Below are 24,310 nucleotides of genomic sequence, written 5' to 3'. Positions count from 1 at the left end.
ATCTGGGAAGTTATCCCAGTTTGAATAGCAAGATTCACTTCCAAAATCTGTCTAGGAAGCTTCTTCCTTGACCTCCTCTGGAATGTCCCCTATCTTACAATCAGGTGTGGGAAACCGTGGGCCCGAATATGGCCTTTCAGGCCTCTCTCTGTGGCCCTTGAAATTTTTCTGGCCACATCCTTCATTGGCTCTGATTTGCACTCTTTTCAAGTGCTTTTACCTGGCTGGAATGTGCCCCAGAATGTGATGGTGTAGTGGTTAGAGCGCTGGACTAGGCCCTGATCTGGGAGACCAAAGTTCCAATCTCTGCTTAGCCATGGAACTCATGGTGTGATCTTGGACCTCTCCTGCCTATTCCCTGCTCAGATATTAAACAACAAGCTGTCCTATACCTAGTCAAATTATTTGTCTCTGTAGTTCACTGTTGTCTGCTCCACAGCAGCTCTCTAGCAGACCCTCCAAGTGTCTCTGTTATCCAGGGATGGTACTGGATTTACAGAAGCTATCCCAGTTTTTTATCTGATCCTGGAATGTCTCGCTTTTCCTTTTAGGACATCCCTATTTTAATCAGAGAAATGTTGGAGGGTATGCTCTAGTTTTTCAGATACAGTGAAACCTCGGTTTTCGAACATCTCGGCTGCCGAATGTTTCAGAATCCGAACACCGAAAGCTCATAAGTAAATGCTTCCGTTTTCGAACGCACCTCGGAAGTCGAACAGGCATTTCTCAATTTTCTCCATTAACTTTGCCGACCGCCCTTTGAGCCTCGGTTGTTGAATGTCTTGGAAGTTGAGCGGTCTTCCAGAACGGATTATGTTCGACAACCAAGGTTTCACTGTAGTCTTACCAAATCCCACCTAGAGATGTTGGGGATCGAACATACAACTTTCTGTGTGCAAGGCTCTATGTAGCTTTATCAATAGGGCCACATCTGCACCATATATTTAAAGCAATATGGTACCACTTTAAACAGTCATGGCTTCAGCCAAAGAATCCTAGGAGCTGTACCTTGTTAAGGGTGCTGAGAGTTGTTACAGGGTGGAATTACCAGAGTGGTTTATCAATCCTTCTTCCCAGATGTCATATATTCATTCATATATGTGTGTGTGTGTGTGTGTGTGTGTGTGTGTGTGTGTGTGTGTGTGTTTTCTCATATCCATATATATATATACACACACACACACACAGATATACATATATATATATATGTATATATATATATGTGTGTGTGTGTGTGTGTGTATATATATATATATATATATATATATATATACACACACACACACACACACACTCCCGAAAATAACATGCAAGAATGATACTAGGGGAAATTGCTCCACACAAAAATTGTACATTACATATAATCGCATATTATTCACATTAAATTTACACCAAAAGGCTCGTGAATTTTCATGACATCTTTTTTTATTAAGCAAACTGATGCAGAAATGTGGAGAATCAAACTTAATAGTGAAAAAATGAGAAACTGCAAGAAACCAAAATTAATTAGCTCATCCCTAATTATCACAGGCTTTTGCAAACGCCATACGAAATCTGATATTATTAAAGTGCACAGAAGCATACCCATCCAATGCACAAAGATTAGAGCCATAAGAATTTAGATACATTTAGTTGGTTTTAGGAAACAGTTTTGGAACACATATGAAGCTGGGTACATCTAGCCGTGGAAAGGGGCACCTGTGACCCAACAGAGGTTGTGGGACTGCAAGTTCCATAGACCTAACTGAGAATAAAATTTTCTTATTCTGACTTGAAGTAGCTGTCCAAGATCTCAGGAAAGGGACTTTTCCAGCCCTATTAAGATCCCTGATGAATTGTAGAGGGTAAGAATAGTCTTCACCATTTGAGATAAGCAATGATCACATTGCAAACATTTTTTGTTTGTTTCGTGATCAGGGAAGAGGGGAGCTGGGGCCCCACAAAATTCAGAGGATGACTTTGTCCAATTCCTGTATGGCCAGCCCAGCCATTGGAAAAGTGGCAATTTGTCCCATACATTTAGTGATGGAAGGAAACACTGGGCAGACAGCTCCTGTGCTTCTGCTTTTCCAGCAGCATCAGTGGCACTCTGAAGCCAGGTGCCAAGCATAGTTAAGAAACAGGCAGCTATCAGAAGGTACAGCACACTAGATTTTCATCTGCATTCTTCCAAGGGCCTGAAAGTATTAGCTAGCAATAGAAGCAATCAGCAATGTTAATATCCATTTGCAAAAGTGATGAATAATGCTATGCTGTTATGACAGAAGTCCATGCACCAATTAGGCTTTTAACTCAAACCAATGTAGGTTTTATTGTTTTCCTGAAGCGCAAAAGTCCTGTTTTGTTCTTGTTTTTTTTAGCCTTCTTTTGCATATTTCTGCTTTGTTGTCAGAAAGCCCCAGATTGGCACCACTCAGCTCTGGGTGTTTACGTCTGCAGCAAGCAAGTCTCAAAACAATGAGAAAGTGTTATTTTTGCCTTGCAATGCCACCATTTGCACATGAAGGGTACGGCTCGCTCGGTTGCCATGGAAATGGGGCCCTGCCAATTCCAACCGACTAAGTGTTAACTGCCAGGCACTGAAGGAACCATTCATCACTATTTAGTGAAATTGGACCAAGGACGTTATGCATCACGGACCAGCTGAGCTCAAAAGAAGTCATAATGGAGAAGGATGGTCTATGGGTTGGGGCACTTCCACATATTGTTGACAGCGGAGGCTGCAGAAGCAAGAATGCCCAAGAGACAGGAAGTACCTTCTCTGGTACTGGAGCAACTTCTGGTTGTGGGACTTAGTGCCAAAGGTGGAAGCTTCCTCACCTGTCCCTGCTAGGCAGTTTTCAGGACTCAAGCCCATATCAGGTCCTGAACCTAGGACCTGAAGTGAATAAGATGTGGATTTGGTACACAACATCTTATTGTTTATTATTTTTAGTAGTAGAATTTATATCCCGCCTTCCTCCAAAGCTGAGATTCAGGGCAGCTTACAACATTTAAAAACAACATTATAAAATGCAAAGTTAAGAAAAACAAAGCAGTTAAGAACAATAATTAGGATACAACAGAACACATTTAGAACCAGCCATTAAAAGAAGTTTGCCCATCAGTGATCAGAATCATCTGCACCTTCGTTTTCAAAAGCCTGACTGAAGAGGAAGGTCTTGGCCTGCTGGCGGAAGAACAACAAAGAAGGAGCCAATCTAAAACCTCTTGGGAGGGAATTCTGCAATATGGAAGCAGCCGCAGTAAAAGGGTCTCTTTTGTGTCACCACCAACCATGCTTCTGATGTTAACGGGACCCAGATAAGATGCTCACCTGAAGATCTTAGCACCCAAACAGGTTCATTTTGAGAGATATGTTCTTTTAGGCAGCCTGGGCCCAAGCCAGGGTTATTTTTACCTTTATACCAAACCTTTCCCCCAAGAAGCTCAAGGTGGCATTACATGGTCCTCCAATTCTCCATTTTATCCTTACGCCAACCCCACAAGGTAAATTAGGCTGAGAGATAGTGGCTGGCCCAAGACTACCCAGAGATCTTAATGGCTGAACAAGGATTTGAACCCTGATCTCCCTGCTCCTAGTCCCTACACTATGCCACACTGGCCCTCAGCATTCCAAAAACAGGTAAGATGACTTTAGACAGCTTCTGAGTCTGACTTGGGCCACATTCACACATTAAAGCACCAATACCACTTTGAACAGGCTTCCCTGAAGAATTCTGGGAGCCACAGGTTTTTTTTAAGGTGCGGAGAGTTGTCAGGAGACCTTCATTCCCCTCACACAGCTACAATTCCCAGAGTGATTTAACAGTCAGTCCCTCTTCCCAGGAACTCTGGGAACTGTAGCTCTGTGAGAGGAATGGGGCCTCCTAACACCTCTCAGCACATTTAACAAACTACAGCTCCCAGAATTCTTTGGGGGAAGCCATGGATGTTTAAGTGGTACTGTTTAAGTGTGTATTGTTTTATGTGTATTGTATTATGTACTGTGCCCTGCCGTTGTTTTATTGATTATAGTTTAGATATTATTGTAACTGTTGAGTAGATTTCTGTTTAACTTTTATATGTTGTTATTATTATGTTATACTATACTAATTGATGGTTGAATGTTGCTATTTTGATGTAGGCTGCCTATTTTAAAGTTATGTTTTATTATCACATTTTTGTATTGCATCAGATTGTTATAAGATGTACATATTTTGTTCAGCTTGTAAACCGCCTTGAGTCTTGTAAGATAGAAAGGGGGTATACAAATTAAAAATGATGATGATGAAATGATGAATAGTGGTTTGAACATATGGAGTAAATGTTGCCTCGCTTACTGGTCTGAGTAACTAGCAGACTCCGCTGCAGCTGCTTCTTGTGCTAGCTGCAGGTTGCCTAGGCCTTGGTCCTCCTCTGCCTCTCACACCCCACCCTCAACCTGATATAGGAGCCACTCCCCTAAACATGCAGGTGCCTGCCAGGCTCGCTCAAGCATGAGTCACCCACAAAATGAAATAAGTATAAGTGCCACTAGACCAGCTTGCACCAACTCGGTGGCCACAATGGCTGAGACGGGTGGGAGATGGTAGCCCAAAACATTAGGAGAGTGCCAGGTTGACTCCCTCAACCATCTTGCTCATGCACCTGCATGCAACTTCTGGTCACCTATGGCTTCCAGTCATGATGGTAAATGCGAGCCTGAGGGATATCCACCTGCCCAGTTAGTTCAAAGGCAAACGTTGGAGTTCCAAACAGGATTCTGGAGCAAGCAAAACACACAATGGACTAGAGGCACATGGCGTAGTCTAAATCAGGGTTTCCCAAACCTGAGTCTGCAGCTGTTGTTGTACTACAACTTCCATCATCCCTAGCTAGCAGGACCAGTGGTCAGGGATGATGGGGGTTGTAGTGCAAAGTTTGGAGCACTCTGCTCTAAATATATTGTTGGGTAAATTCTGGAGCAGGCCAACAAGTTAGGCAAAAAGAGGTGCTGGAATTCCTCATGAACACCTCCCTTGTTCTCTTAGAATGGCAATGGCACCCACCTGAGAGGTGCAGGAACTGAGTTCTGGCTGGGGAAAAAAAGCCCTGTGAAGAATCACAATAGTATTGTGCCTCAGGGTGACATGGGAATGACTGCCCACCCTCATTTCATCTTTTCAAAAATACTGCAAGGCAGACTGAGCCACTCAGTCTATGTGAATTTCATGGGTAAGGAGATCTAAGCCCAGATCAAGCCCAACATTTGACTCAATGCCACACTTGCTCTCAAACTTCTATTGCGATGGGCTTTTAAGGAAAATCTCCAATTTAAGCTTCCAGCAAGAAATCCCCGTTTTTTGTTTTATTTTTAAAAATTGATATACCACCACTCTTTGGCAGCTTTGGTTCCAACAGTGGTTTACAGGGTTTGGTGTTCCTTCCCTCGCATTCCCGCACCCAAACATCTGCCAGCTTAATTATACTGGAACAAGGCTGAAATTTAAAAGTCAAGCCAGAATTTATAACGGATCCTTTTTAGCACCAAGACAAATTACCGTGCCACCTGGGCAGAGGAGCAGTGAACCGCAAAAAGAGTGCAGAGCCCACAAGGAAAGCAATAAGCTAGGATAACTGGCCCCAACCCACCAACTTTGTTCTTTGCAACTGAAGGGCATAAGAAAAAGATTTAGGAAGTAGTGGGGAACAGCTGTAGCTCAGTGGCAGAACATCTACTTTGTATGCCAGGGTCAATCCCTGCCATCTGCAAGGAGGGCTGGGGATGTCCCTTGCCTGAAACCCTGAACAGCCACTGTCTGCCAGCATAGCCGTTACTGAGATAAATACAGTGGTACCTGTATGCTTCAGGTTACAGGCGCTTCAGGTTACAGACTCCGCTAACCCAGAAATAGTACCTTGGGTTAAGAACTTTGCTTCAGGATGGGAACAGAAATCGTGCTCCGGCGGTGTGGCGGCAGCTAGAGGCCCCATTAGCTAAAGTGGTGCTTCAGGTTAAGAACAGTTTCAGGTTAAGAACGGACCTCCGGAATGAATTAAGTACTTAACCTGAGGTACCACTGTAGATCAATGGTCTGCCTCTGTATCCTGCAACCTGCCCATGTATTGACAGAAGCAGAGTTCAGCCAGTGAAGTCTGCAATGGTTTCTTAAGCCTGGATAGAGGCTGTGGACTCATCCGTACTTCCACTTTCCCCTACCTAGAAAGCATGAGCCAAAAATGGTTTCCCCCTTGCCCTCCAGCTTTCTCAGGGAAAGCCCATTCTAAATTGTCAGTCCAGAGGCACAGCAGACTACTGAGACACGCCAGCACAAAAGGATGAGATAATCTTTTGCAGAGCACCAAAATCACTGCCCGTTACTGCTATTGGGACAAGATTTGTGATGCAAAGAAAAATTCTATTTAGATTAAAGCACCCTGCTCTTTACTGGTTTCCGTCACGGATGATAACACTCCATGTGGAAACACTGCAAGACGCTATGGTTTGAATTACAAAAAGAGCTTATCTTTAAACTCTGTTTGATTGCTTGTGTCTGTCGTTCACATGCATTTGCTAACCCCAGCTCCCCTCACCCTGCTCCGCCCCAAACCCCTTGAGAAAGCCTGTATACATTACAAGTTCATAATAACTTACTTCTGCCCTTGAGAGAGCAGACTGGGTTTTCTCTTTTTGAGCAAACTATAATTATATAATTACCCTGCGTTCCTCTACTGAGGCTCTTCTTCATGTGCCTCCTCCGCCACCCTCCGTCTGGAGGGTGGCAACATGAGAACAGGCCTTTTCTGCAGTGGCTCCCCGATTGCCAAATGCTCTCCCCACGGAGGCTCACCTGCTGCCTTCGTTATATATCTATAGTCACCAGGCAGAAACATTCCCCTTCTCCCCAGCTAATTAAACAATCTACGGCCTTTTAAGCTGTGGGAGGGGGTATTGTTTTTGTTTGTTTTGTATGGTATGTGTTTTTGTATTGTAAACTGCCCTGAGATTCTCAAATGAAAGGTGGTATAGAAATTTAACTACTGCCTCAAAAAAATGGAGGTAGCACATAGCCTTGTCCACATGGGGGAGGGGAGGGAGTGAAGACACCCCATAAATAAGAAGGTAGAAGCAGGTCCATAATATTAATAAAGAATGCACCCAACTCTAAAACAGCAGCATGGCCACATTCACTCCCTACATTTAAAAGCGCTAGGGTACCACTTTTAACAAGCATGGCGCCCCCCCAAGAATTCTGGGAGCTGGACTTTGTTAAGAGCACTGAGAGCTGTTGCAGCTCCCAGAGCGGTTTTAACAATCAATCATTCTTCCCAGGGAACTATGGGAATTGTAGTTTTGTGAGCTAGATAGAACACTGGTCTCATCAGGTACAGGGAAGGGCTGTAGGTCAGTGTTTTGCAGCAAATGGTCCCAGGTCCAACCTCTGGCATCTTCAGGTAGGCCTGGGAATGTCCCTTTTCTGAGCCACTGTCAATGAGTGCAGATGACACTGAGCTAGAATGACCAGTGTGAAGTGGCTTCTTATGTTCACCTACCTTCCTTCCTTCCTTCCTTCCTTCCTTCCTTCCTTCCTTCCTTCCTCTCTCTCTCTCTCTCTCTCTCTCTCTCTCTCGCATAACATTGGAACTCATGGCCTCCCCACTGAAACTGAATGCTGGAAGAGTCAGGATAAATAGAAGAAAAACACTTTTTCAAGCAGAGTGTAGTTAAACTATGGAACTCACTCCTACAGAAGGTAGTGATGGCTAGCAATTTGGATGGCTTTAAAAGAGAACTGGACAAATTCATGAAGGACTAAGGTTATCAGTGGCCACTAGCCATGATGGCTATGCACTGCCTCCACGGTTGGGCCCAACTTGGCACACCTGGCTGGAAACAATAGGAGAGGAAAGAGCTCTCATGCTCAGGTATTGCTTGCAGGTTTCCCATAAGCATCTGGTGGGCCACTGTGAGAACAGGATCCTGGACTAGAAGGGGGTATTGGTCTGATCCAACAGGCTCCTCTTATGCTTGTGTATTCTTATGTTCTTATTTATGAGGGTGTTCGCTCTCTCTCTCTCTTCTCCCACCCCCAGTAATGGGCTGCCTTGGCCAGCAGCATGCAGGTCTCCCACCCTGTGATGCTTCACAGTTTTCATATCTCCTGGAGGGTGAGACATCAGCCCAGAATTTTTACTAATGCAGGAAGTTACACTGGTTCAATCTGCTGCTCCATCATCTTGTGAGATCATCTTCCCAAGAGAAATGGAAATATAGCCATGACGAGACTCTAGAGCAAAGTATTTTTCAGGTGGGTGGAGGCCTCTCTACATACCCACTGGCAAACTCCCAGAAAGGAAAGGTCATTTCTACATGACCACGTGGGTGGGTGGTGCCATTTCACCACCCGCTACTCCTGCCTGAATGGCATATGCTGTAGGAAGCACGTGCCAATGGCTGCTCCCCCACTAAATGGCAACTCGGGAGTGGGGAATCGTTTGCAACCTGAAAACCACATCCTCTTCCATGCAGCCTTCTGGGGGCCACATGGCAGTGGCGGGTGGGGGCTGCTGGCAAAAATGGATGAAGCAACAAATGTGAATTTACTTTATGCAGTAGGTGCATATCAACTTCTTATCAACGTGACCATTTGGTTTTACTAGTTCCTGACCAAGGTCCTACAGCAGAGATGGGGAACCTTCTGGATGTTGTTTGCCTCCAATAATAATAATAATAATAATGAATTTTTATTTATACCCCGCCCTCCCCAGCCAGAGGGCGGCTAACATCATAAAACTAACACAGTATACAAAGAACATAAGAACATAAAAACAGGTGATCAATTAATTAAAATACATCTCAAAATTAGTTCAGAGCAAATTAAAATCTGGACAGATGGCCGTCCATGGGTAAAACTGAGGCCCAGCCAGAATGCTCAATGGTCAGAGATTATGGGCATTGTAGCCCAAAAACATCTGGGGAGAAATTGGCTTCCTATTCCTGGTCTTAAAAATCAAGAGAACTGAGACAATAATGATAATAATAATGGGTTTTATGTTGTTGTTTTTCCTCCCTGGTTTTCATTGGATTTCAAGATGCTTTAAAATACAACAGCAAGAGAGCTAGAAACTTGGCTTAATTTGGATGGAAACTGGAAATGCAAAGAACTCAGAGTGGGGCCACCTAAACATTCCAGTGTGTCACAACTGGGTTGTTTCACTGTCCTTATTGTGATCTTGATCTCGCTCTCTTACTTACACACACACACACACACACACACACAGAGAGAGAGAGAGCCATTAATCAGATCTCCCTTGTGCTTTCAGTTGATATTCTGCCCCCTTCCTGGCATTCACAGAATCAATTAAGAAACACCAACGGGTGTGTTTTATGAGTCCCATGCTGGTTCTTTTGCCACCTTCGCTAAATGACCCGCATACCTAAAAATAACAAAAATTAAAAATTCCCCAAGCAGAGTTGTTATTAAAATCTGCAAAGATAGTATAAAGTTCAAGCAATTACCCAAAAAATAAAAAATATGAAAAAAATATTGGCAGTGATCTCAATATAAACATTTCCATCTTTATAGCAATCCTTCTCCGCTCCCCCCTCCCCACTGTCACACACCCCAACCCTTAAAAAAACCAACACCCACAGAAAAATTGATTAGTCTTACGTACAGCAGTTGGGGAAGAAATATATAAAATAGCTTTATAAACGGTATTAAATTGATAAGGGTGCATTTTGCTGTGCAAAAATTAAATATTGATTCATTTCCACTTGGCAGTTCCCCTCGGAGTCCGCCTCAGATGTTTTCTGTCATGCTTTAGCTGACTAATTACCTTTTAGGTCCATCTGCTATCATGTGTCAACTAGAGCCGGTTGGATGGAACCATTCAGCAAAAGTTGGGGTTGAGCTGAAAATTAATTGGTGGGGATTGGGATGGGGAGGGCAGGCTACTGAATACTCTCCGTACATTTAAAGCACATTTAAAACACACATACAGTCAAAGAATCCCAGGAATTGTAGGTAACAACTCACAGAGCTACAACTCCCATCTGAATAAACTACAGTTCCCTTTTTCGGGATGGGTAAGCTTTAAATGTATGGAGTATGCACAGTCTAAGAAGCTCTGGAGACTGAAGAAAGAAAGAAAGAAAGAAAGAAAGAAAGAAAGAAAGAAAGATGAATCTGGAAGAACAATAGCCTGGGAGAGTCATGATGGATTTAATGAGAGGGATTTGAGGCTGAGTAGGGGGTGTCACTGAAATGACTACAGAGAATGCAGATGGTGGGGAAGGGGAGAGGTCATGCAGGGAAGAAGAAAACTCCTGTTGGCTCCCACCGATCCAGGATCCACCTCCACAGAGCCAGCAGGAGCAAATTGCCAGCATCGAACACGGAAACACTGCCTGGACTTTTAAAACTTCCTATTTAAGAAGCCGCCAGGTTGCCCTGGGTTCAACCCTTAGCAATGCCAGGTACATGATCAAATTAAAGGCCTGTTTGCCTGAGAGCTGGAGGGGCAGTGCTGTTCAAGACTAGAGCTAGAGCAATGGTCTGATAAGGCAGCTCACTATGTAAAAGCGTAAAAGCTTTCTCCGTCTCCGCAACTTGTAGCTCGCCCTTCTCCCAAATGACATACAACCTGTAACGCTGGGATTCTACCTTTCAAGCATCTAGTGTCTTCCCAAAGACCCGACAAACCTCCATTCTGAAAAGAATCCATCAGTCTTATGCACTTCATAGTTATATATTTAAAAACCCAGAGATTCAGTCCTAGCAAAGAATCTGTGGCATCTTTTTTTTTAAATGACTCACACATATGTTGTGATGTACATTTTCATAGGTTACGGCAGTCTTCCCCAACCTCGGATCACCAGATGTTGTTGGACTACAACTCTCATCATCTCTCACCACTGCCATGCTGGCTGGGGACGACTGGGGGTGAAAGTCCCCAAAACATGGGGACCAAATAAAGCTGGGGCAAGAGACAGAGAGAAGAGACAGAGAGACCTACACAGACCACACATCTGCAAAACTGGACTCCAGCCCCTGAAAACATCTGCCACAATTTTCTTAGGGCACTCACCCAGTTGGAGTTCAGCACTTTTAAAGCCCCATTCGTTTCCAAGAGAGAGCTAAGAATATGCTCAGATTTCACTCTTCCACAGAAACTGGCAGGGATCTATTAAGTACTTAACCCAGGAACCTGTTAAGGATTCCACTGGTTTCACTGGGTCGTTGTCCTCCTGGCTTTCATCGCCTGGAGCCCAGTTTGCATGTAAGGAAGCCGGCTTTAATACTGCGGCGATCCTATGCTCATTTGCCTGAAGTCCCAGTGAACTCCATGTGGGCTTACTGCCGAGCAGACACGTACAGGCTTGCACCTTAAACGTGCTAGTCTTAAAGGTGCGGCAAGGCTCCAGATTTCCACTTGCACGCGCGCGTGCGGGTTTTTCTACCGAACCCCCTTCGATCCAGAAGCGATGCTTGCCTTAAACCGGACCGGCACCGTGGACACTGCACCTTTCCTGGGTTTCTCCCAGCGGGGAGACGGCGGCAAAGCGGTGCCAAAAACTGGACCGAAAGTTCCTTGGGGGCGCACGGGAAGTTCCTTCTGGGGAGCAGCGCTGCTACGAAACTATAGACGGGGAACAGCTTGGAGCACCCCCCAAAAAAATCATCCCCGGCACCTACCCACCCCCCACACTCGGGATCCGCTCGTGCAGGATCCTCGCGTTCCAGAACAGCGAATGGAAAGAAGGAAAAGTTTTGCCTCTCTCACCTGTCCGAGGTTCAGGTAGCCGTAAGCGGAGGCCAGCCGATGCGCCTCGTCGGGGCCCCCCAGCACCCGCACAGCCCAGTGGTTGGTATAGACGGTCCGGGGGCGCCGGGCCGGGCAAGCGGGCAGCGCCGCCAGCAGGAGGAGGAGCAGGCAAGCCCCGAAGGCGCGCATGGTGGCGGCGGCGCAGGGCTCTTTGCGCGCGGGGAGAGGCGCAGCGAGAGACCCGCTGGCGGCGACGGCGCGCACAGACGCCCGCTCCGAAGCCGGCGCGAGCGAATCGCAGACAGGCCCCCGCCTGCCTCAGCCGGCCAGTGGGGGGAGCTCAGCCTTTTTGAGGCGGGCGCAGCCGGGCAGCGGGGGGGAGGATGGGGCGGACGGAGAGATGGAGGCGGGGAAGGATCCGCTCGGGATCCCGGCGGCGCAGCAGAAGCCGAGATTGGCGGCCCGGCGGGAGGCAAGCCCGCCGCCGGGAGGAGGCGAGCCCGGATCTGGGAGCCGCCGAAGCCCTTCCACGCGCGCTCTTCTTCAGCTTGTCGCTGTTGAAAAAGCCGGAGAGTTTGGGAGCTGTTGCTGCCGCCCCCCAGTCGGAAGAACTGGTTTGGCCGTCTAAACCGAGCGAAAGCGGATCGCTTGGGGTTCAAATCAGTCGTTCACGGCAGTGGCGTAGCATGGGGGGTGCAGGGGGGCCGGCCGCACCGGGCGCAACATCTGGGGGGGGGCGCTAATCTAGTGGAAGAGACTAGTGCTAAAATCCACGGGTTAGGGGGCACAAATTACTTGCCTTGCCCCGGGTGCTGACAACCCACGCTACGCCACTGGTTCACGGTCACCCCCTCCTGGGTCACATGATCTGGGCCGCTGCTTAGGCTTTTAGTTTTGCGATTTAGCAGAAGGTCTTCGAGGCCGCATTGAATAAAGCTTCTTCACAAAACTTCCACTTTCAGGGTGTTTTGTCATCGGACCCACAAATATTACAGAAGGTGCCCCAAAAGGCAACCCAGATCCACAAGGTGCCCAAAAAGGCAATCCAGATCCACAAGGGAGTTATTCCCTGTGAGAAAAGGTTTGGGGGTTTTCTGAGCTCAGAAAAAAGGGGGAAACATGATTGAGTTGCATAAAACTATGCATGGTGTGAGGAAACTGGATAGGGGAAAATCTTTTTCCTCTTCTATAACCCAGGTCTTCCAGTGAAGCTGGATATTGGTAGAGAGACAAGAAAGTACTCAACACAGTGTAAACCATGGAGTTCGACTTCTCAGGGTGAAGTGCTGGCTCCCAACTTGGGTGGACTTAGAAGGGAATGAGACAAATTCAAGGAAGGTAAAACTATCAGTGACTACCAGGCCCTCTCAATAATCCAGAGAGTCCTAGCTGATTTGAGAAAGCATGTTCACATACCTTTTTATTAATTTATAAGTACATTTAAACTCAGTTTTAATATGACAACATTCACAGGAGTTAATGTGTTTCACTCGGTCACCTCTCTTACATGCTTAAATTAGTAGTTGTGAAACAAAGCAAATACCCTCAAGTGTCTAAATTTGAGTTTAAGGCTTGTTGCTCAGAAATGCCAGGCTCTGCCCCAGGGAATTCATAGTCTCTGTTGGATGGGGAGGGGGAAAGCAAAACTCATTATAGACCTATCAATGACCATGAACCAGGATAATAAAGCAAAACCTCCAGACACAGAAGCAGTATACCTTTGACTAGGAGTTACATTTTTCTCTGTATGCCACGTCACACAGAAGATAGAGCAAACTTGTCTGTTCCTCCAGAGGACAAGGCTAGAAATCAACAGGCAGAAATTGCAGGGGGTGGAATATATTTTTTAAAAAAGTTGTTGGGAGAATCTTCCTAATAGTAAAAGGTGTTCAGCAGTGGGACAGACTGCTGCTGAATGCAATGAGTACCAAGGCCTTGTGAAGCACCCCCTTTCTCCAAGTTTCAGCAAGGGGGGCATTCTGGTGGCAGCCAAAGTGGGAGGCGAGGCACAGCAGCAGGTGGCAAAATGGGCTGGACCACCCTTGAGACCTGTGCTGTGGAATATTTTTCAGCCCAAGGGCTGCATTCATATTCCAAGGGCCACACAGCAGTGCTAGGTGGAGCCAGAGACAAAAGTAGGTGGTGCGATGAATGCAAATTTTACCTTTGCATGGTAGGCTAGTTTCTACACACACACACACACACACACACACACACACACACACACACCCTCTGTAGCTCCCTTGCATCCAACAGGATGCATAATCAGAGTTCGAGGACACATTCTGGCCAGGCAAAACCATTCAAGGAAAATTAAAAGTTGGGCCAGCGAGGGATCTCTCCTGGGGAGTGTTCATGGGCTTGAGGATTCCCCTCCCTCATCCATGGATTACTCTCTTATCTAAACAAAATTTAAAAATTCCTTCCAGTAGCACCTTAGAGACCAACGAAGTTTGTTATTGGTATGAGCTTTCGTGTGCATACACACTTCTTCAGATACACAAACGCTCATACCAGTAACAAAGTTAGTCTGTAAGGTGCTACTGGAAGGAAATTTTCATTTTGTTTTGACTACAGCAGACCAGAACTCTTTTACCTAAGAACATCTAGAATTGAGCACCTTGCTGTAAAAAAAGGACACTGACCTTTGCTTAAAAAAACATGATTGGCTTGGGGTCAGGTCTAGGGCAGGAGACCATTGTCTCTTATCATTTTAAAAGGAAGGTTTACTCTTGATGAGTGGCTGTGATTATAAAGAGGAAATGCATCACTGCCTGGAAAACAAAGCAACAGTTGTACAGTATGTTGATTGGGATGCTAAGTTGATGGTGTGACATCTCTCTCTCTCACCTGTGCAGATGGGCCTTTAAGAACAGATTATGGTTTGCAACACCTATCCAAAGCTTATCAGTTTTCAACATCTGGCTCTGCAATGTACTCTGAAGCACTGCCTATTCAGATTCAGTAACTACAAATCCCCAATTTGAGTACTGATTTCTAAGTTTGGAGGACACTGCAAAATGTGGGTTTTTGCAAAACTTTGACCCCGGTTTAGGGTGAATTGGAGAAGGTTGTTTTTTGGGGGTGTTACCTATGACCCCCAGGGTTGATGTATCAATTGTTCAGTTTAGGGGATGCTGCAGGGCCTGCAAGACGGAGCTGTTCCGCCAGGCCTTTGGTCCGGGCACAGTCTGACCCCCTTCTTTCTATGGGACCCTATATGTAAGTGGCCTCCTTGGCTCAACACAAGTGGCCGGGCCTGGTGAACTTTTAATTCCTTACCCCTATGGTTATGATTCGTGGATTCCCAATTAATTTTATTCTGATTTTAAATGTGATTTGAATAGTATTTTAAACTAATCATTTGATTTTGTGTTTTTAATGTATTATACATTTGGTGTTAGCCACCCTGAGCCCGGTCTCGGCTGGGGAGGGCGGGGTATAAATAAAATTTATTATTATTATTAAAACACGAGGTATTATTGGCCGCAAAACTCTGCAAAAGGACTTCAAAACCTTGGCAGTGGCTTGGAGGGGACCCCAAATTTAAGCTTCTATCCTGTGCATAATAGCAGGATGTGTGTGTATTATAGTTGTTTCTCAACTCAACTCTACCCATTTCAGTCCCCGGCATCTTCAGGCAGCGAGAGACTGAAACTCTTGAAAGCTGCTTCCAGTCAGTGAAGACAGTACTGGGCTGGATGGAACAAGAGTCTGACTCAGTATATAGGCAGCTTCAGTTGTTTCCATGAGTTTACTAATTCACTGGTTTGGGGGAAGGGTTGTAGCTCATTGTTGAATGGCTTAGTATGCTAAAGGTCCCAGGTTCCATATCTGGCAGGGCTGAGAGTGTCCCTGGTCTGAAAACCCCAAAGAGCCACTGCCAGTCAGTGTAAACAATACTGAGCTAGATGGACCACTGCTCTGACTCAGTATAAGGCAGCTTCCTGTGTTCCTTTTGGGTCTTTTTAATCCAGCCGCAGTAAAACACTTTGAAATCCTTTCTGTTTTCAGCGGAAGAGTGGAATTCTAAACCAACCACCCAACCACCAACACCAAATAAACCCTCTTAACTCTGCCTTTAAGGCTCATCATAAAGCTTTTTGCTTGGAAATAAACATTTACCAATAGGTAGCACCTCCGGGTGCAAGTAGATAAATAGGGACCGCTTACCAGCGGGAAGGTAAACGGCGTTTCCGTGTGCGGCTCTGGCTCGCCAGATGCAGCTTTGTCACGCTGGCCACGTGACCCGGAAGTGTCTCCGGACAGCGCTGGCCCCTGGCCTCTTAAGTGAGATGGGCGCACAACCCCAGAGTCTGTCAAGACTGGCCCGTACGGGCAGGGGTACCTTTACCTTTACCTTTACCTAGAATTCAATACGTATGTATTCAGAGGGCATACACACATTTACATTTTTCTGCACTGCTTTAAGGCTTAGAAATGGGTGAGTGAGTTTTAAATAAAAGCTCAGCTTCTATATTCTGCTAAGGATTTTAGCCCGTCCTTGTTTTAAGGCTTTTTTCACCGGGTTGAGTGCTGCCATGGTCACAAGCATCTGAGCAATCTCAACCCTGTGTGTGTTTGGGAGAGGCCAACTCCCATCACAGAAATGTGCTTCTCCCCACCCTTCACTCTTGCAGACGGTCCCTGGTTCCATCTGCAGCCCCTCCAGCTACAGCAAAATCAGCAGAGAATAACCCATATGAATTCATCGCATTTGAGCTACGATTTCCCTGAATGGACCATTAAGGAGCAGATATTTGTCTTGCCTGCGAACTTACAGTGGCTCTTGGCTCATGGTGCTTCTGTTTATCGAATGATGATGATGTGCCAGGAATAATACATTCTCAGAGGTTCTCCTCCGCCAATGATGGATGGCGCCGATACATAATCGGGGCAACCCATTGCTCCACTGATGTATTATACCAACATGCCATCAAAGGGAAAGGCTGTTGTTTTATTGATGTCCTGAGTCTGATTTGCTGCCTGACTAGGACCCTCTGATGATGCATCACACAAAGGACCATTTCCTGGTTAGGGAAGAAAGGTGTCATAATTGCTGGGATGGTGCAATCAGGGAAGGAATAGCAAGCACCAAAAGGTTGCTTTATACAACCAAAGGTCTTGGAAGCTAATGTTGTCTTTTTCTGCTCTCCTTAAGGTACTGGGCCCTGAGGAAAGTGTCTTAGCTCAGTGGTAGAGCATCTGCTTTGCATGCGGAGGTTCAATCCCTGACATCTTGACGTAGGGCTGGGAATGTCCCCTGCCTGAAAAGCTGGAGAGCCAGCGTCATGCAGTGTAAACAGTACAGTACTGAACTAGATGTAGCCTGACTTCATAGGCTCCTATGTACCAAGGACTGGTAGGGATGCTTTGCTTTAGGGATGCTGAGGGCCCCAGGGTCAATTCCTAGCATCTTCAGATAGGGCTGGGAATGACAGCTGTCTGAAACCCTGGAGATCTGTTGCTAGTTAGTAGTTAGTTATTATTTCAAATCTCCTCAAACTAGGCCAGGGAGGGCTCCAGGTTTGGGCAGGTTCTGGTCAAAGCGTCCTCAGATGAGCTACCTCCTCTTTGGGTGTGTTCTGTTGGGTTTATCTGGCTGCCATGACAGCCCTCCAGAGAGTGCTGATTGGGCAGCTGGGTCTAGCTACCTGGTCCCACCATGTCCCACCATGTCCCAGAGTAATGCCAGGTTGGGACATGGTGGGATATGTATGGCTAAATACAGCTGCCTGATGCTTCTCAGAGTGTCCCAGTTGAGGCAGGAGGTAAACAGATGTAGGGGGTGGGGGCTTCATCAGTGGACCCTGTCAGGGCTACATGGGCCTTGGGGCACCAGGTGCTGATGCCAGGCCCGAACTGGATCCAGAGTTCCAGCCCAGGCGGTGGATGCAATCATGAAATGAATATTTATCATAATAACCTTTCCTGCATGAATGTTTCAATTCAAAGCTAGAGGCACACTGTGTGATGCAAACAGTTCAATGAAATTTGTGAGCCAAGCAATTAAGGGTAAGGAAAAACCACTTCAAATACTTCTCCAGAGGGGAGGGGAGGGGAGGAGGGGATGCAAAAATTGGCAAGGTGAAACAGTTCGTATCTGCAAGAATTTCAGCTTTCTTTACCTCTGAAGCTCCTTTCCTTCTGCATTTCTCCTCTGTTCCTTTTCCAGTTTTCCTTCTCCTTTTTTCAAATGCTCCCTTATATTCTTCTCCAGCCTTCCTTTCCTAGGACACCCTGTCTTGCCTGGTCCTTCTGGGAGGTCAGAGCAGTTCAGCCAATGGTAGGCAGAGATTCTTAGAGTCAGCCAGTATGGCAATCTGAGGTCCTTCTGCAATAGCAAGGAAGGGAAAGGGTGCTTTCAAATAAATGTTTATTGGAGGATTGCTGCTCTTTATGAATGCAGAGTTTTCAAAGGCTGTGCGCACACCATGCATTTAAAGCACATGCCTTCCTGCAAAGAATTCTGGGAACTGCAATTTGTCAAGGGTTCTGGGAATTGTAGCTCTGTGAGGGGTAAATTACAATCCCCATGATTCTTTGGGGGAAGGCATGTGCTTTAAATGCCTAGTGTAGAAGCAGCTAAAGTGTCAACACAACATTGTTAGCATCAAAATGCCAGCCTATTTTTCTTCCCTTCTCAAATTGAATCCAGATTTTCCCTTTCTGTGGAAAATGCAGCGTTGCAAAAATATGCCGGTTGCCAATTTCTGTTACCAACCTATTTGCCGTTTTAAGTCCCTGTCTGGAACACCCAGAGTAGCTGATATTGTGACTTCTAGATGTTGCTGGATTACAGTTCCCACCAGTGGAAAATGGCACCCAATGGGAAGAGTAGGGAAAAAAGTCAGGGAGGCCAACACTAGGGGGCACCAGAGCACATAGCTGGTGGAGCTAGCCCCAATGGTAAGTGGAGCTAGTGAATTCTGGGTTTGTCTCCATCCTCCTCCCTGCTGAGCTCTCCAAGGGCAACACTGTGAACAAGGACAAGGAGGTAGACCGTCTAAGCCACAGCCTGGACTAGTTGTAAGTAAGGAAGTGGGCAGGTGGGGACTGGCTGAGGACAGTCTGAGCTTGGTGGGACAGCGTTCTACTTGCCTAATGGATTATCTCCAATGGTCTCAAACATCCCTGACTTTTGGCCATGCAACAACTGGAGAGAGCCAACTTGGCTACCCTTGAATTAGATCATAAGACTATACTTATGCTGCTACTCCAAGCAGTGGGTTAGCAAAAGACTCAGTCTTGCATTTTTTGCCACTTAGCATGGAATAGTAGTTGCCATAAAAGCCGAGGAGATTTCAACTCTTAAGACCAGATTTTCCTAAGTATCGAGTACTCAAAACCCCCGGCTTGATTTTTATCTGAGATTTGCTTTACCTTTCACTTTGCTAAAGCAGAGACTGGATTATTGGAATCACAGCAAACAGATCTTATTATCTAATCCTGTGATTAGCCTCTCAGAAGCATGTGCCTTGAGAGGAAGGAATCTGTCACGTCTCAAGGAATTCAGGGGGTCACTGCAGTCAGTCAGAAAACAGTGAATTTCAAAAGAGAAGACGTTTGTTTCAAAGCTAATTCAGCACTTTCCAGTAGTTACAGGTCAAGAGTATGGGCCCATCCGCACTATACATTTAAAGGTGTATCGTACCACTTTAAAGAGTCATGGCCTCCTCCAAAGAATCCTGGGAAATGTAGTTGGTTAAAGATGCTGAGAGTTGCTAGGAGTCCCATATTCTCCGCGCAGAGCTACAATTTTCAGATTTCCCTGGGAAGAGGGATTGGCTGTTAAACCACTCACTTTGCCTAATGATAAGGCACTGTCTCCAGCTGTTGCTGGAACACAACTCCCATCAGCCATGACCATTCTGCAGCCAGGGAGAGGTGGAAAGTGTTGTTCATTATGTTCACCATCGCTCCTGGTACGATTCTCCTTAGGACAGATTTCTCAAAGGAATTCTCCAGAGAGCTTCCTTTTTTTAAAAATAATAAAGAGAAAGCCTGTTATTTGTTGATAGATGGGGATAAATAAGTTTATGCAAGGTTTCTAAGTTTGCTTCCACAGCTCAATGGATCAGACAGAATTTTGTTGTACAGCATGGGGTCCTGTGTGTTGGGAACCACCTGTGCTCAAATGTGTTTCTATGCTGTTTGCATCTTTGTGATGACCAAAGGCTTGCAACAAATTAATCTGAGTGCCCCCTGACCATTGGCTGTGTTGAATGGGGCTGTTGAAAGCAACAGTCCACAGCATCAGAAGGGCATCACATTAGCTACCATTGCCTTAGGCTGTGATCCTTGGTGTGAGAACATTGGGGTCTCACACATATACCCAGAAAAGGGACAGGTACCATATAGCTCAGTGGGAGAACATCTGCTTTTCATGCAGAATGCAGAAGGTCCCAGGTTCAACCCCAGGCATCTCCAAGTAGGGCTGGGAAAGACTGTGCTTGAAACGACCCTTAAAAAGGTAAAGATAAAGGACCCCCACAGTTAAGTCCAGTCACAGACGACTCTGGGGTTGCGGCGCTCATCTTGCTTTACAGGCTGAGGGAGCTGGCGTTTGTCCGCAGACAGTTTTTCCGGGTCATGTGGCTAGCATGACTAAGCCACTTCTGGTGAACCAGAGCAGTGCATGGAAACGCTGTTTACCTTCCCGCCGGAGTGGTACCTATTTATCTACTTGCACTTTTTGGTGTGCTTTCGAACTGCTAGGTTGACAGGAGCAGGGACCAAGCAACGGGAGCTCACCCTGTTGCAGGGATTCGAACCACCAACCTTCTGATCAGCAAGCCCAAGAGGCTCAGTGGTTTAGACCACAGCGCCACCCACGTCTCCCGAAAGGACCCTTAGGTCCCTTCCAACAGGGATTCTATGAAACCCTGCAGAGTCTCTGCCAATCAATGCAGACAATACTGAGCTAGATGGACCAATGGTCTGACTTGGCTTCCTGTCCCTATCGTCATCTTTGTCACACTGCAGGATCTGTAGGTCTGAAGTTTTAGTGTGCACATATCTCCAAGTGGCTTTTTGGGTATATTTCCGGGCTTTAGACCCCAAGCACCCACGAGTTCAACTTTTGCCAACGTGAAGCAGATAAATTTATCACCCATACCCACACGCCACTGGTTCCTAGATTCCTTTCATAAACAGAGCGATGGGGAAAGCCACACGGACTGTGGGCAATGGCACCCTCAGTAGCACGAGTTCAATAAGTTAAATAAATAAAGAATGTGCTCAGTAAATACAGAGCAGGCCTGCAATGGATTCCCTTAGGCAAACAGAAAAAGCCTGGGCTTTCTTCTGCTCCTTTGCCTTCATACAAACACTCAGTGTGCGTTTCCATGGCTCTGGTCCCAAGAAGCAATATATTATTGAAAGAAATAAAGCTTTAAAGTCTGCTCCATGTGCAAAGCTCACCCTCCCCACCCCACCCCCAAGAAACTCCACGAGCCACGCTGGAAATTGGTGTTGATGCAAACACAGTGGAAAACCACCGAGGTCCTGTTCCGGCAGCATACAAAGAGCAGCCTCTCTTCCTTAGATGTGACAGAAGTCTGGCTCGCCATCGCCAGGCTGCGGAGTTTGCAAACTCTTCAGCTTTTAGGCAGCGGCCCCAAAGGCAGAAATTCAATGGGTGAAGCTTGGCTGGGGTACAAAAAGAAAGAATGCAAAATATCCAAGCCTGTTCCATTTCTCCACATTGGGTGGGGATGGAGCAGGGCTGGCATTGTGGTCTAAACCACTGAGCCTCTTGGGCTTGCTGATTGGAAGGTCGGCGGTTTAAATCCCCATGACGGGGTGAGCTCCCGTTGCTCTGTCCCAGCTCCCGCCAACCTAGCAGTTTGAAAGTATGCCAGTGCAAGTAGATAAATAGGTACCGCTCCGGCAGGAAGGTAAACGGTGTTTCCATGCAGTCTAACACTCGTCACGTTCCTCCATGCGCCAGAAGCGGTTTAGTCATGACGGCCACATGACCTGGAAAACTGTCTATGGACAAACACCGGCTCCCTCAGCCTGAAAGCAAGATGAGCTCCACAACCCCATAGCCGCCTTTGACTGGACTTAACCATCCTGGGGTTCTTTACCCTTACCTTACCTTACCTTACCTTGCCTAATAATGTAGGAACAGCCTGCTGGATGAAGCCAATGGCCATCTAGTCCAGCATCCTGTTCTCACAGTGGCCAAACAGATGCCTGTGGGAAACCCACAAGCGGGACCCAAGCACAAGAGCACAGTCTCCTCCTCTGGTTTTCAGCAACTGGTACTTGAAGCACCACTGTCTCTGACCATGGAGGCAGAGCATAGCCATCATGGCTAGTAGGCATTGATATCCTTATCCTCCCGGAACATGCCCAATCCTATTTTAAAGCCATCCACGTTGTTGGCCTCACTGCCTCCTGTGGGAGAGAGTTAAATAGTTTATGTGATGCACAGAGAAGTATTTCCTTTCATCTGTCCTGCGTCTTCCAACATTAGATGTTCCCAAATTGCAGTGTTATGAGAAAGGGAGAAAAACTGTCCTCTGACCGCTTTCTCCATGCCATGAATAATATTACATACTTCTGTTGTGTCACCTCTTGGTTGCCTCTTCTTGAAACAGAAAAGCCCCCCCCCCCCCAAGAAGATAGGAACCGCAATGTTTCCCATGGCTAGCAACACAATATGGAGTTACTGAAATCCAGCCCTTGCTTGAGTGGTCGCCATCCTTTCCCACCAAAGAGAGGGAAGCCGAAACACATAAAGGCATTGGTCACCAATACAGCATTGTGGGCACAGAACCACCCTTAGAGGTGTTCCCTGGCATCCACAGGATCCAATCTCTCCTCTTACTGAAATTAGGCTTGAAAAAAGCTTTCCATTCTGCATGCACATGTGGGCTTGCAATTATGGAGTGTGGCTGTGATACATTCACGGTTGCAGTGCATACATGTTGTGCATGCATGGTTGTGGTGCCCACAACAGTTTCTCTGGTTTGCAAATGTGCCCACGGACCCACAAAGACCGGCAGCCTCTGCATTAAGGACTCTAAAGAGAGACAGACAAAAAAATGGGTGTGCCTTCAGTAATGGAATCGACAAAATGCAGCAGATTCAGGACATTGCTTTCAGGAGGTTCTTAGTTATTTCCAAAACTTGTTTGTTTCCAGGGACTACCAGCTTCTAAGAGTGATCCAGTCTGCGGGAATGAGCAGCTAACTCGTCTCCATTCCATCAAAAGCTCCACATTTCTGCAAATTAAGCTGCTGGAAAAGGCACAAGAGCAGGCTGGGCCATTTCCCCCCTGATCCGTTAGCAACCCCAGTTTGTGGCTTAGTTAAATCAATTACAAATATTGTGGAATATATAAGGCACAGGTGTGGGGTGGGGGGCCTGTAGCCCTCCCTATGTTGTTGGACTAACACTTCTATCATCTCCAGCCAGCATGGCCAATTGTGAAAGGGTGATTGAAGGAATAGACGAGCAACTGCTACTGAGCCTCCAATTCCCGACCCACTTAAAAGGAGCTGAGGTAGCCGAGCTGAAAAGACCTTTTGCCTTGACTGTTGGAAAGTCTCTATCGGTTAAAGGACTTTTGGAGGGGATTATTTGGTTATTGTCTGCATGCTGCCAAGGATGCCGGGGTGTTGGAACTTTTGACTGCCAGGTGTGATTGGACTCCAACTCCCATCAGCCCCAGCGAGCATGGCCAATGGACAGAGAAGATGAGGGCTGTAGTCCAGGGATATCTGGAGGACCGCAGCTCCCCTCTCCTCGATATAAGTGATAGAAGGAAGAAGAATGCCTCCTCCTCCTCCTTTTAATTTTTTAACATCCAGCAGCTGCGGTTCTTTCTCTGGGTTTCATTGGCAAGCTGTCCAGGTGCCACAATAACACTATACGAAAACAGATCCACACTGTACGTTTAAAGCATATTTGACACACGACTTCCCGCAAAGAATTCTGGGAACTGGGTGCTGGACAGGGGAGCACCGTAAGGGGAAAAAACTGTTGAAATCAGGCCTTGTCAGAGGAATGTGCCACTCTCCAGGCACCGGCTGATTTCCTTGTTGACCTCCCCGTCTGCGACTCCCGGCAGGAAACAGGCGAGGTCTCTTATCGGCGATCCTTCTCATACGTGAGAAGAACACACCACTCCTTCACTCTCCTCCCTGCTATCCCCAGGGAGGGGAAAGAGACAGACAGAAATATATTTACATGCCTTTATTTCTGTCTTTTGCAGCAGTACAGAGAAACATGTCTGCACTCTATTTACACCAACAGCAGAGAGAATATAACTCCTCCCATGTACTTCCAGTACAGGTCAGATGACACACTGAGCTAACATCCGGTGCTCAGTACAGTGAATGGACTGCCCCCTTTTCCCACAGTAACAGTCACAAACATCAACATCCTGTTTGACTTTCCAGCCAGCTGCTCGCTGCTGCATTGCTCCTTTTTGGTAACAAAAACTACAGTTCCCAGGATTTGGGTGGGTGGGTGAGCATGTGCTTTGAATGCACACTGAATGTGCTTAAAATGTATAGTATGGATTTGTCCTTATGTTGCCAGCGCTGCCTTAACTAAACAGAGGTGT

At 46.5% G+C, this 24,310-nt stretch overlaps 1 protein-coding gene and 1 long non-coding RNA gene across 5 annotated transcripts in view; one reads left to right on the top strand and one right to left on the bottom strand.

The window, feature by feature from the left end:
- Nucleotides 1-18,049, bottom strand: part of PCSK6 (proprotein convertase subtilisin/kexin type 6) — a 99,225-nt gene extending 81,176 nt beyond the window's left edge. For 2 of the 4 annotated variants that reach the window (XR_014558033.1, XM_083713114.1), the window contains exon 1: nt 11,749-12,404. Coding sequence is in view for 1 of the 4 variants with exons in the window: in XM_083713114.1 (XP_083569240.1) it covers nt 11,749-11,919 (171 nt within the window). In the remaining 3 variants the exon portion in view is untranslated. Of the gene's footprint in view, nt 1-11,748; nt 12,405-16,511; nt 16,641-17,858 lie in introns of those variants that run through there. The other 2 variants (XM_083713115.1, XM_083713116.1) reach the window with 2 other exon arrangements.
- On the top strand, nt 16,717-23,613 carry LOC310831988. Its single transcript, XR_014558092.1, has 3 exons — nt 16,717-16,974; nt 17,153-17,200; nt 22,343-23,613. It is a non-coding gene; the product is annotated as an uncharacterized lncRNA (long non-coding RNA).
- The last annotated feature ends 697 nt before the right edge of the window (nt 23,614-24,310 follow it).

Source organism: Podarcis gaigeae (assembly GCF_964106915.1).
Source record: "Podarcis gaigeae genome assembly, chromosome: 14".
Lineage (NCBI taxonomy): Eukaryota > Metazoa > Chordata > Lepidosauria > Squamata > Lacertidae > Podarcis > Podarcis gaigeae.
This window is presented reverse-complemented; position numbering and strand designations above follow the sequence as displayed.